The following is a 13,930-nucleotide window of genomic DNA, read 5'->3' on the forward strand; positions in this document are numbered from 1 at the left end:
TCAGTGGGAGAGAAGGGAATCTGAAAGCATTTAAGAGGAGTTCTGGGAAATGGTGGCTGGTACAATACATGAACAAGACCAAGGCTGAGAGGACTCTGACTTGGTTATCTTTAAATCTTATATTCTTATAGGGACCCTTGAGTGGATGCCATTATTACCTGTAATCTGGTTCAGAAGTCCTGTTTAATCTAGAATCCCCAGGAGGAGTGGGCAACCACTGGCACTTGGACCCCCATGAGGTTTTTTTCTCCCTCAACCTTCTTTTGGGAGTTTTTTGTTCCTTTCCTCTGTGGCCAGTAGGCATACTTATAGCTTTATAAAAGCATTGATAATGTATTACACTCATTCTGTACTTTCTTTGTTTCCTTGTCTGATGTATTTCTTTCTTTGCTCTATGCCTGTGTTCAAGCGTTCTGTGCCACTGTGTGAGAAGAACGCTCTATAAAAATTAATTCTATTGATGGGGGTCACTATGATAGGCTACAATGTTTGGTCTGCAGCAACACACAGTACAGTACATGTTGGTGATACCCAAGAGACCCTATGTGTGTGGGGCAGTTGGTAGGGTTAGAGCTGGTGCCCTTGGACCCAAAGGTTGTAGGTTCAGATTCTACCTCCAGCCTGTACCCTTGAGAAAGGCATTTACCCTAAAATTGCTACAGTAAAATTACCCACCTGTATAAATGGGTAAACAACTGTAAGAAACTTAACATTGGAAGTCACTTCAGAGGAAAGTGTCAGCTAAATAAGTAAATGTTAATGCTAATTTCCTACAGCACACCCTCGAGACAGCCTTGCTGTCTGCCAGCCAGGAGATCGAGTTAAGCGCAGACAATCCGGCAGCCGTGCGGGGCGTGGTGCAGCAGAGGGATGTGCTTCAGAGTGGCCTGCTCAGCACCTGCCGGGAGCTGACCCGTGTCACTGCTGTAAGTGACCCCGTGTCCGGCGTGTGTGTGTGTGTGTGTGTGTGTGTGTGTGTGTGTGTGTATGTATGTGTGACTGCGCATTCCCTTTGAACCCTCAGGAACTGGAACGGTCCTGGAGAACCTACGATAAACTGGAGTCTGAAGTTGCACTGGCCAAACAGAACCTTCTGGAGCAGTTGGAGGCTCTGGGGAGCCCAAAGGTATATTCTGCCCCAAAAATTACTATTCAGGCCTTGATATGTGAGACACATTGTAAGCACTGTAATAGGCAAGAAAATCTAGTAAATTTAAAGTAAAATGAATTTCTGTTGTATTGTCCAGAGGTATGTGTTTCTAGCTGCTCCATAACCTTGCATGATGACGTTTGTCACAAACGCCTTTGTTATTGTGTAATGTATACCAGCAAAATGGTTGTGTGGGACAAACTGAGTGACTCTGTAGTTACATGTCTCAATGGAAAGCTGCTCCTCTTTTGTGAAAATAATTTGTTATATCTTATATGTCACATTGGGGGTGAGGGGGTGTTTGATGATGAATAAATGTACAGGTAAAAGTATTTTCGTAAAGCGGAAGTTTTTTTTTTTATAAACTTATTTTGGTAGTCATATGAAAGCTGATATATAAGGTGTCAATGATCATGGCACTAATCACACCTGTATACCATCAGCCTTGGAAGCGTTCAGCTCTGGCATTGTTATACTCCGCTGTGTACAGGAGGTCTAAAAAGCGGCTATTGGTGCCCGTTAGGACGGGGAAGAAAAGTCAGTGGGTGTGATTGATTAGCTGTGCACAGGAGGGGAGATCTTAATGAGATCTGAAGGACCTCACCTTGTTTTCCCAGTAACATCTCAACTCCTTTCTCAGAGGCCTTTACGCCCCCGCTAGGTTCTTTGTAACCTTTGGCAAGAATGCAAAATTGGTGTGTCCTCTGTGCCCTTCACTAAAGACAGGTCTGTCCCCAGGAAGCGACAGGCAATTATCCCACCCGCGCAGGCAAGCTCAGTTCGCTTTAACACACTCTCTTCGTCTGAAAGAATTGGGGTGTAGTAATAAGTTTTCAGAAGGGCAAGAGTATGAGCGATAACTTCACACCTGAACAAGTACATTTCTCTCACTCTCTTCCGTTTCCTGGGAGTTTTTTTTTCCACTTGCTCTCATAATTAAAATTCCTTTTGAAGTTTGGTCTCTTAGGGTGACTGCCTGCCTATTCCTCCATTGGACACACGTGTGATCGGATCCACTGAGAAGTAGTTCTGCTTCACTTGATATGAAATGTGTATGTCACCCTTGAATTAAAAGAAGAAAAAACAGGAGCACCTTTAGCAACAGACTGCTCCAGTTGTGCTGCTCCAAGGAGTTCTAGATGAGATCACTGCTGTCAGCAGCTATTAGACTCTATACGAGCCCTCGTTCTCGGGGTGGAACTGACCAATTTGCCCCAGTGTTACTGAGCTTTCAAGGGGGTTTTTTTTTTTTTTTTTTAAGTTAAATTATTTTTTTTTTTTTTTTTTTTTTTTTTTTATCTCCCTTATTCTTATTTTTTGCAGTTTTCTGTTTTACAAAGTTTGTTCCTGTGTTTATTACAATGTCCTCTTTCTGTTCTGTTGTATGTATGTATGTATGGTGTAACCTTGTGCAATTTCCCTCGGAATCAGTAATGTTTTTCTCTGTGTTCTGTTTAGCTATCCATTTCTGTGCTGTCTAGCCTAATTGATCAGATCAGTCTAATGGTTTGCAAATCAGCGCATGATGAAGCCTGCCACACAGGCCACGGTTAGCTGGGCTTTTTATGAAATGTGTGTAGCCCTATATAGTCTTTTCTGACTAGTGATTCTTTCACCCGCTGCATGCAGACGGAGCCCCCCACCCAGAAGCACGTGCAGATACAGAAAGAGCTGTGGAGGATTCAGGACGTCACAGAGGCTCTGAGCAAGAACAAGCCCCAGAGAAGCACTGAGAGCACAGGTGTGTTTTTGCGTGTATAAGCCTCTGTATACATGTGTCCTTGGTTCTAATAATAATCCTTTGCAGTGGCTTAGGTATCTCATACATTTACTGTTTAACTTGTATGTAATTTATACTGTTCTTCAACGTAAATGGCATTATTGACATGTCTTTATCCACCAATGCAAATGTTGTTTTTTCTGCACATATGCTATTTTACGGAAAATGGAAAGCATACAAATTATCCTTTTATTATTTTCAGGTTTCTTGAACTCCAGACCAATTTCAAATATATACAAGAGTGAGGTATGTTTTTCAAATGCTCTCAAGATTATGCATGAGCAGACATTTTTATATACATACACACACAGAAACACACAAACTCAAATCTGTGTCCCTCCACCAGAGGAAAATATTCCTTTCATTAACTGTATTAGATTCCATGGAGTCCCAACATAGGATGTGGCCCAATGAACAAGAATTGAACACCCCTTGTCTGCTGCATGGTCCCTCATCCTGACGTACGGTAGCCTGCAGAGCTCTTGATTTCTCCCAGGATGCCCTGCGTGGCTGTTGGGTCTGGAGTAAATGGGTGTAGCCCTCTGTCTGTCCCTACCAATGTCCTCGTCAGCTGCTTCTCAGCAACAGACTGTAGAACAGTCGCCTTACCCTTTTTACGGCCCATAGGAAGAGGACCTGGTGCCCCCGCGGCCCCCTCTCCCGCAGTCGTACAGCATCAGCGAGCGGGCCCCTCCACTACCCCCATTGCCCTCCTCTGGCGTCCAACTGCACACGACTCGCCAGCCGCTACATCGGCTGGAAGAGCGCAAGGCCAGCCAGAGGAACGGCACGCACAGCGTAAGCCGCTGACCTCTGACCCATCTGGTTGTGCAATGCCTGATCGCCAGAAACTCATTTGGTTGATTATTTTTTCATTTATTTTTTGGCTTGTTTTAGATTTGAATTTATATTTATTACATCCTTGCTTAATTTTTATTTTTGATTAATTTATTTTCATCTGTCATGTGGCATGTCCTGTTTTCATCGAAACCGTGTGTTTTCACTCTGCCATTCTTCTAAACACCTGCTCCAAATCGCCACCGTTGTTCAGTTCCATCGCGTTATTCAGTTGCTATGTAAATGCATTATTTCCGTTTTCTTCATTTGTTGCTCATTTTTTATAATTTGCCTTTAGAATGGTTTGCCATGTTGGAAAATGTGCCTGCAGAGTGTGTATTTTGTGTTTGAGACTAACATGTAGCGCTAAGAAACCTCTTGATTCTTTCATGCTACCTTTTTATTGTTCTCTTTGATGTACATATCTTTGGAGAAGAGCATTTGCTAAATGGATAAATGTAAAAGCAAATGTTAAACCATGTGGTACAAGGTTTACCTTTCTCTCAGAAGCCTGGACTGCTCAATATATTTTACATTTGGTAAGTGCACTTCTCAGAATGACCACAGGAGGCATCACCGAATTGAGAGGTCTCTGATAAATGTAATAAATACACACACACACACTTTATGAACCGCTTGTCCCATACAGTGTCGCGGTAATATATACAGTATAATGAAAAATATCCCATATGCTGTAGTCTTGCCCCTTTGTGTGCCCCTGTTGAGGTGCTCTCCCCTAACTCCCCTTCCTGCAGGGGCCAGACTACCGTCTTTACAAGAGCGAACCTGAGCTGACAACAGTTGCCGAGGTTGACGAGAACAATGGAGAAGACCGGTCCGAACAGACCGCGGAGAAAGACCCGTCCATTAAAGGTGTGTCAGTTTTGGCATAATTCTGAACCAAGAGCCGGTCTCAAAGGCAATGCCATGTTTCCTCATGGATAAATATGATCGAAACTTGGTTATGAAATTCACACCTGTAAGTGGTGTAAACATAGTCTGTGATTTTGCCTCAATCTTGACATTTGAACAGGTTGTATGAAAAGTTGATTTAGCTCTGTAGAACTGATCACCTGCTTGTGTCTGTCTTCTCTCAGAAAATTATTACAGAATGTCTCTCTCTCTCTCACACACACACACACACACACACACACACACACACACACACATACACACATTTACTGAACCGCTTGTCCCATACGGGGTCGCGGGGAACCGGAGCCTACCTGGCAACACAGGGCGTAAGACCGGAGGGGGAGGGGCCACACCCAGGACGGGGCGCCAGTCCGTCGCAAGGCACCCCAAGCGGGACTCGAACCCCAGACCCACTGGAGAGCAGGACCCAGTCCAACCCACTGCACCACCGCGCCCCAATACCAGAATGTCATATTCCCTCTTATTTGATTTTTTTTTTTTTTTGCTTTTTTGGGGTTAGGAATGTCCTACCCTGTCGGGATTGTGCCCCCAAGAACAAAGTCCCCTATGCCAGAATCTTCTACCATTGCATCTTATGTCACCCTAAGGAAAAGCAAGAAGCCTGACACTAAAACTGTAAGTATATGATGTGTGTTGGGCTGATTTGTTGATATTTGGTACAGAGTATGTGTATGTATTATGTGTGCGCATATTGCTAATGTCCCCAACACGCGCTGCAGGACCGTCCCCGAAGCGCAGTGGAGCAGCTCTGTGTGCCAGACTCGGCCCGCCCGCGAATGAGCCTGGAGGAGCAGCTGGAGCGGATCAAGAGACACCAGAATGCTTCTCTGAAGGACAAAAGGAAAAGCCTGAACATCCTGAGCCAGGAGAATTCACCTTCCCGCAACTCCTCCTTCTCCAAGGAGAACACCTTCCGCTCCTTGCAGGTACAGCCTCAGTGGGGAGGAGCAGTGCCTCCAGCTATATACAGGCGGTCTCTGATTACGATGGGGTTACGTTCTGCGAAACCCATCGTAAGTCGAAAATGCATTTAATACACCTTATACACATCTATGTGTGACAGACTGGGAGATGCGGATTGCTGCCGTTGCCCAGCATCACGAGAGAGTAGCGCACAGCATATCGGTTGCCTGGGGAAAAAAAATCTAAATTCAAAGTACAGTTTCTGCTGAATGTCTATTGCCAGCTCACCATTGTAAAGTCGAAAAAATTTAACCAGTCAAACCATCGTAAGTTGAGGAGCATCTGTATACATTTGTGGCTTACCTTAGTGGGTGTAATAACACTCATGGTAAAACACCTTAATTTGTTCTGTTTTCTATCATATTTTTGTTTCTTATTTCTCACTTTGGTAGTACTTTAAACAAGAGTAAACTACTTTTTCTTCTGTTTCTGCAGCTAGTTCAGCATAAGCAAGTGTCGTTCTATTACTTGAGGCTCTCGTTACAAGTTTCTATGTGTGTAGCAGAGCCGCAAGAGAGAGGAAACAGTTTCTGGAGATATCCAGATGCTGGAGGCCTCTCTGCGGGAGCAGGAGCTGCTAAAGGAGCAGGAGACGCCGGCCGAGGAGATCGCCCGCCTCAAGGAGGCCGTGCAGATGAAGCATTTAGACATGGACCAAGAGGTGAGGCATTCCAGGGTAACAACTTCAGATACATATTTGTCACCTGAAACTACTCCTGTCAAGAAATGAAGATAAAATGAAACCAGTGAGTTTTTCGCTTTCCTCTTATCTGGATATATTTGTCAGGTTCTTGTTCTGTTGGTCAGCTGTGGAGGAGTGCTAGGTGCTGAATGTAAATCTACTTCCTGATTTTCTAAACTCAGTGTATGTGTAGTGAGGAATTTCAGGATATATAAGGGTAGAATCCAATGTTGCAAAGGATCCTTGGTATCAGGTTATCCGTCAGTTACGGATGTGTTGAAAGAAGCAGAAGCCATTACACAACAAAGTAATCTGGCTGTTTTCTCCAGCAGATCTTTCTGAGTAGTAGTGCGTTCAGTGCTGTGTCAGCAGTCCACAGCTTTCCAGCTAAACAGACCTATCCATCACTCTCCCTGCCTTTTTATTTAATACCAAATTTTACCCCCACCTGCAGGCTTCCGGGAACCTCTTCTTTGTGATTTCTGATCAACCCTAAATGACCTTTACTAGATGGCTGCTTTTGCAAAGCGATAATCAGTCACTCTTAAGAGCAAAATGTGTTTTTGATGGAGAAAAGGAGGTGTATGCTTAGAGAGGGAAGTTGATACCTGTGTAGGTGTGGGGGGTGAGGACCTGACTGTGTACATTTTTCCTGTGGTCTTTTGCCTTTGGATTTGACTTTTTGTTCCCATGTTTATGATGATTTTTTTGAAGCAGTGGAAAATTATGCAGACTGTCTCACATTTGTCAGAGCGTCTCCTTCACTTTACATCCCACTCAGGAGAGGCTTCTGGTGGGTGTTCCTGAGGACCTGCCCTCACACCCATTTTAAATATTAGAGTTTTTACCAGTACGGTCACTAGCTTCTCACAATTCTGTTTAAGGGAAGGTTCTGGGATATAACACAATGCTTATCTGTAATAGCTATGAGTGCATTTAACGTTACCTCTACATGGTAAATGTCGATGACATGGTGACCATAACCCTGCCTTCTCTTTACCCTGATCGGCATGGCAGCTAGCAAAACCGACCAAGGTGCACATACCGGAGCGCTACGTGGAGGCAGAGCCAGAAGAGGTCCTTAGCCCGGAGGAGGAGGCTGACAAGCAGAAGAAGGTGAATCGCATTAAAACCCTCATTGCCAAAAACAGGTGAGTCACTGTTTCTTCCCCCATGCCCCTCCAGCACTTTCCTCATGTCCGGTTCAGTCTGTGAGCAAATCCAATCACCGTATTCATTATGGCTTCTGAAGCGCGAAAGCTGCATAGGAGAACCAGCAACTAAAAAATAAAGTCAGTATCTGGTCTCAGGCCATTTGATGCAGAGTGAGACTTTGTGAAGTCAGTGGGTAGTCAGAGAAATCCTGTCACCTCTGTCACTCTAATGAGCCTTTCCACATGGATTGACAGCACATTTATAGCTGAAGAACTCTGAATGCCCCAACATTTCAGTACTGTGTTTCTGATTGTACTGTGACATTTGAATGAAGACTTTAAATGTTAGCTCTGGAATTGCCTTTTCGAAAGGCCAACCCTTTTGTCTGATTCTGTACTCTTGGAGCTACTGGTGCCTGAGATGGTATTTACCCCGGAATATGCCTTTAAGCATGCGGTCAGCACTAATTGGACATATACACCGTGGAAACCACATATAGAAAAATGAGAGAATTTTCATTCATTGCCAGTCCTGTTAAGGTGTTTGTATCTCTTTGCTTGGCAGCGTACAAAACATGGTGTCAACAGTGTCCTTGAAGACAGAGCATGGAGCCGACGAGGAAGCCGTGGCACAGGAAAAAATCATCAACATCTCCTACGAGCTGGCAGCTGAGGCATCTCGGCGAAGCAAACTGGTGGCAGGTAAGGAAGAGCGTACTTACGCTGTCTCGCACAGCACAGCCTCACCTGTAGGCTGTGGCTCCACTCATGGATTGTCCATACTGTGATTCCGCACTTTGACAGTTCTTGATGTGGCTAGGCCCAGGGACAAGTCATAGTGTGGCAGTGTTAGTACACTATGTAGTAGGACAGCACATAGCACATGAATGGAGGGCTGTGCCTCAGAGAAGCTCCTATGTGAGTTTACATCTTAAGACATTTTATCACTGTCTGCTCAGTTGATGTTCCTCCCAAACTTACTTAAAGTAGCTGCATGTCCAGGAGGAATAATAGTTGTGGTCATTTTATTTTTTTTTTTTTTAAAAAACTTGGCTCAAAGTTGACCTGTTACATTAATTTAGCAGACACCTTTCTCAAAAATGATGTACAATGATTACTATGTGGTATTTAGCTGACAACTTTGTCTAAGGTGATTCACAGTGCCAGGCACAGTAAACACTTCAGTCATTGACGCAGCAATACAGCAGAGCAATGTAACACACACACACACACACACAAATGACAATTTAGTCACCACCTGAGACACATGCCTAGGCTTCAGGAAACTGGAGCAGTGGGGAAACCCACATCAACATAGGGTGAGCATTCAAATTCTACACAGGCTGAGTGGGGATCGAACCTACATTCAGTTACACAGCCCAGGCAGTGTGGGACACCAGTACTATCTGCGCCATAGTGCCGTTTGAGACAAATATGTAATGGCAGAGAGCCATTGCCATAAAACTGTACTGTCAGCCTTTTTGTAACAGTCCTATACAATGAAAAACCACTACTGCTGCTTGTGGAAATACATGTACCCTTTTTTCCATGCAAAAGAATTATTATTCAGTACAGCATTGCCTGGGTAAACAGTCGTTTTACTCCCACACCAGGAATTTTGTTCACTCTTTACGATGTCTGACTCCGCAAATCGTATGAACACTAAAGTTTCTTCCATGACAAAACTGTTAAACTGTATACACTTCCATCACATTGATAATCTCAACCAGTCACCCTCAATTAAGATAAATATAATGCCAAAACAGTAGTAGGAGTTTCAATAATAATATTAATTGCTTTTACTGACACTTTCTTCTAAAACAACTTTCTGTGTTAAACTGTGGTTTCCATGGTTTCCCATAGTCTCATTTCAGGTAAACTGGGGACTCTAAATTGCCTGTAGCGTGTGAATGAATGTGTGCCTGTGTGTATGGCTACCTGGCAATGGACTAGCGTTCTGTCTAGGGTGTACTTTACTTAGCCTTGTGCCCCATGATTCTGCTTTGGACCACAACCCTGACATGAACGAGTGGTTAAGAAAAGTGAGTGAGGGTAGTTTTTACTGGAGGTATTCGGGGTAAGTACCTAGCTCAAGAGTTCTACAGCAGGAGGACTCAAACATTTGTTGGTAACAATAGACAGCACCTTGAATGGCATGATGTCCTGTTTGCTTTGCTGAGTAGAAGACCCAGGCAGTGGTCTTTGTGAACTTTATTTCTTTATATCATAAACATCTTTGAGCCAAATTATCAAAATGTTGCTGTCCAGGGTGCACTCTGCCTCGCACCTAGTGCTTCTTGAATTAAACACTGAAAATCCGTGGCCCTGCAGTGGACATATGGTTACTAACACTGAAAACTATCCGTTATAAAATATGTGGGTGTTTTCATTGTATCACATAAAAATACCCCTCATTTCAGTATATTAATGAAGTCTGAGTGATGTATTCTTTTTTCCATACAGGAACTTTTTCTTCCCTTTTTCCACATAAATAATAGTAATTTCATAGAGAATTTGCCTAATGGGGTGAATTTACAGAACAAATTGACCGTCATGTGAAAAATTGATGTGAAAATTTTGTCTCCATTTTCTCAGTTTTTATTTACGTGTGTGTGTGTGTGTGTGTGTGTGTGTGTATATATATATATATATATATATATATATATATATTTGTGTGTGTATATATTTCCATATATGCTGGAGCTGTAGTTCAAATTTCATAGAAAAAATATAACTACTGAAATACTACAGAAATTGCATTGCTGAATTCTCTCAGCTTGTGTTTATCTACTGTGGAAGATTTCATGTCATACAGGTATATTTTCAGCACTGTTCATAACCAGGTGGATTCCTCATTGTTAACGAATGTATTTCACCCACCTGCTGTGATCAAAGACCTGTACTCTGCCTTCTGAAGATTTTGAAGATTATATTTGATTTAAAAGACGTAATCCTCAATTCATAAAAACATTGTTAACCAGGCTTAAATTCGTTATGCGGTGCAAATTTCAATATCCATTCTTGTAATCCCTGTAAATCCCATCCCTTCTGAGTGCTAAGGCTGGCCCATTAAATCCAAAATAAGCCTATATCGTTCTGTTTTTTTAACCTTTCATCCGAAAGCCCAGTGTTCTGAACACTTTGTAAGTCACAGTCTTCACATACCTGCAGTCCATTTGTGCTCCCTGAATGGGAAACGCAGTGAGCCACAGTGTTGTGAACTGCACCTGTAGAAAGGGAAGTCTCGCAGGGCCACTGGCCTGGAAAGAAACTGTAGGACCTGAGGCTCCTATTTATTTGGGCTTCATGCTCAGCCCTTCACCTGCCAGACACTCTGGACTATTCAACAGGGGCCAGTAGGTGGCATAGTGGTTAGAGCTGCTGCCCTGCACTCAAAGAACCTAGGTTTGAATTCCAGTGAAGTAAGCTTGAGCAAGGCACTTACTCTGAAGTGAGCCAGTAAAAATAAACCAGCTGTATAAATGTGTGAATTATTGCAAGTAACAGCACTGTAAATTGCTCTGGAGAAAAACATAAGGTAAGCAAATTAAGAAATAAAAAAATAAATATTGAAAAACATGATCATGCTTTCAGTTTGTGTTCTCTCTCTTCAAGCTATTCGCACAAAAAAGACCCCCCCCCCCCCCCCCACCAGTCTATTTTCCCAGCAGGGGCTGTTTAGTTAATTTAGAAAACATTTATTTTTACAGAATACTGAAAAGGCAAGTGGTTGAGCTGAGGTACTCCAAAGTGAAAAGTGGATTGTGGGCATTGAGCACTTCGGACAGTTTAGCATCGCTGTGTTTTTGTTAAGTGTTTAATTGTTGTTCTGTGCAACTTGGACCTGCAAACAACATTTCTGTACTTCCCCATGTGCTCAAACTCATTCTGTTTGATTGTCTCTGTTCCCTGTCTCACAGTCAGCCTCACCAACCGCTACCTCACCTGGGCTCTATTGATTTGTCTGTGTGTCTGTCTGTGTGTCTGTGTGTCTGTCTGTCTGTCTGTCTGTCTGTCTGTCTGTCTGTCTATTGGCTGTCATTTGCAGTGAAAAGCCTGTCTTCACCACCCCAGTCCCCAACCTCCTCATGCCCAGAGCCTCACCCCCAGCTCGCTGATGGATCCCACTTCATGTGTGTGTAGTAGCAACAGTAAGAACCTCTCTGAACCCCCTTTGGCTGTCTGCCACTGTCCTTTCTTGCAGTGCTGACCTCACATCTGTGTAGTGTGTGAGCTTAGAGAGTCTGGTGGAAGCTGCCGCAGAGTAAAGATGAACCGATGCGTCATTCAACAGCACGCTGTTGAACAGCACTCGCTAGTGCTGCCTTTTCCTGCTTGGCGGCACTGCGCGTTATGTTGTCCTCTGAGCTACTCATCATTTTGTGGACAGAGACACAATGCGGAAATGAAAGGGCTATTCTGTGGTGTTGTGCTGTCCTGTGCATATACATGCAGACATGCAGGAACAGAGCAGTGCAGCACTTTCAGATCAGAAATACACAGAGCTAATTGATACTCCCTTATTACAGTAAATCCCAATAAAAGAATAGAGATGTGTAATGTCACAGTCAAGCCCTAGTGTGTGAACAGCTTGCTGTTTTCTGTTGGCTCTTGTTGTTGTTGACACTCACTGCTATCATCTCTTCTGTGCCTCTTACACTTCCAGCACAGGCAGTGACCTCGGTTAAGACCTACATGTGAAGCGGAGGTGTAGCGGGGGTACAGCTGTTCTGCTGAATACCTCCCCGTCGGACAACTGGCAAAGACTGTCGATAAATGCAGCCTAAGACTCGCCCCCACCACGGGCCCAAGTCCCACCGTATAGACACATCAGACTGCCTACCATCACCGCAACACCGAGAATCAAAATAAATCAAAAAGACACGATGCCTTTTATTGTTATTACTGTCAATATTACTGGATCATCTTTTATTTCTGGGTTCCTGGGTTCTCTTGACCCAAATACCGCTATAAGAAATTAAGGTGATATTCAGAGGGTGTAGAATGATACTTTGCCACAGAGACATCACATTATCACTGAGTTTGGTCAAAGTCCACATACATACCCACATGATGCCAATTTTCATTTACACATTCAGGAAAACATTCTTTTTTAAATTTTTTTTTATTACAGCTTATTTTAGTCCTGTTGATAGTGATTTTTAAATCCATTCTCTTGTTTTTTCCACTTTTTTTTTTCTAATTAAGTGTATATCACACATACGTGTGTGTGTGTGTGTGTGTGTGTCTTACCATGTAGTGATATACATGGCTGACCTCTTTTTCAGAAAGGTGTTAACTTTGTTGCTACAGATGACAGATCTGTAATATTTTCTGGGGTTGTAATTACTTATTCTATGGTGCCACATAGCTGCAGACATACTCTCAAATGTCCTGGCTTTAAATCTGCTTTATTTTGTTTTACATAACTGAGAAATGTTTTAAAACAGAGTTTTCAGGTTTGGAACTGTTATCTGGATTGTTCTGTATTTAAAGAAGAGTATAGCACATGCTCAGAAAATAAAGCAATAAGCAAGTTTTATTAATTCAGGACTGTGGTTTTGTGTATAAAATGTAATTAAAAGTTCATTGGTGTATATACTGTATACCATACAATGAGCAGAGCTGATGTAACTATAAGATGCTACTTATTAGAGTTATTATGCAAATGTTCATATATCATCTGTTTTATAACATATTAAATAAATGTTAATGTTCTTATGCTGTGGAGTCTTGTTCATTGTTACCCTATCCTGAAATGGCGACACCAGGCTTATGGTAATGAAAGTGTAAAATGGGTTTGTGGAAACCCAGCACAGTATGACACGATTTCATCGCATCAAGCAAGACGTCCACAGGCTTTATTTACACTTTATTTGGAATAGAGCCACAGCGCACATTGGACCCTCAGCCATGGACCTGAACTACGCCCAGTGTGCACCTACTGATCAGAGGTCCCCCTTAGCCCTTTAGGCTCCCCTTCCATAAACGAAGTGGTCTTTCCATCACTGTGGTAACTGTCTAATGCAGTGGAAAGCCAGTCAATGTGCGAGGCGTTTTGCTTTGATTCAAGCAGCCCTCGTCCATCAGCAGTCATTGGCGAGTGGGAGGAGTGCAACACCTGAGAGTTCCTCACACGTAGGGGTCTTAAAGGCCCTGTTTATCTGTACTGTTTTAATGAGCCTATTTACAAATAAAAGCTGAAGCAAGTCACATCTGTTTTTAAAGCTCTGTTATGAAACATTTATCCTTGGGAAACTCCTGTTCTAATCTGACTAAAAGCAAGGCTGTAAAAGCATAGGTAGCGCAGTATACAGTTCACCGTTGTGGGGGCTAGATCAGAATGATCAATCATCTTCGTTGGTTCACAGTTTTGGCCACACACTCAAGTATTGTTCTTCTGGCTTCAGAGAACTGTTACAACACGA

General features: G+C 43.1%; 1 protein-coding gene across 13 annotated transcripts in view; it reads left to right on the top strand.

The window, feature by feature from the left end:
• The window catches only part of plekha5 (pleckstrin homology domain containing, family A member 5), a 92,605-nt gene extending 79,444 nt beyond the window's left edge, over positions 1-13,161 (top strand). For 6 of the 13 annotated variants that reach the window (XM_029247323.1, XM_029247313.1, XM_029247318.1 and 3 more), the window contains 13 exons: positions 777-926; positions 1,025-1,126; positions 2,780-2,891; positions 3,133-3,176; positions 3,558-3,728; positions 4,523-4,640; positions 5,203-5,318; positions 5,423-5,629; positions 6,169-6,327; positions 7,366-7,499; positions 8,068-8,204; positions 11,551-11,635; positions 12,169-13,161. In XM_029247323.1, coding sequence (XP_029103156.1) covers positions 777-926; positions 1,025-1,126; positions 2,780-2,891; positions 3,133-3,176; positions 3,558-3,728; positions 4,523-4,640; positions 5,203-5,318; positions 5,423-5,629; positions 6,169-6,327; positions 7,366-7,499; positions 8,068-8,204; positions 11,551-11,635; positions 12,169-12,190 — 1,557 coding nt within the window. In that variant the 3' untranslated portion in view covers positions 12,191-13,161. Of the gene's footprint in view, positions 1-776; positions 927-1,024; positions 1,127-2,779; positions 2,892-3,132; positions 3,177-3,557; positions 3,729-4,522; positions 4,641-5,202; positions 5,319-5,422; positions 5,630-6,168; positions 6,328-7,365; positions 7,500-8,067; positions 8,205-11,550; positions 11,654-12,168 lie in introns of all 13 variants that reach the window. The other 7 variants (XM_018726263.2, XM_018726264.2, XM_029247320.1 and 4 more) reach the window with 5 other exon arrangements.
• Positions 13,162-13,930: the final 769 nt, after the last annotated feature.

The sequence above is a fragment of the Scleropages formosus genome, chromosome 21, assembly GCF_900964775.1.
Source record: "Scleropages formosus chromosome 21, fSclFor1.1, whole genome shotgun sequence".
NCBI classification, from domain to species: domain Eukaryota; kingdom Metazoa; phylum Chordata; class Actinopteri; order Osteoglossiformes; family Osteoglossidae; genus Scleropages; species Scleropages formosus.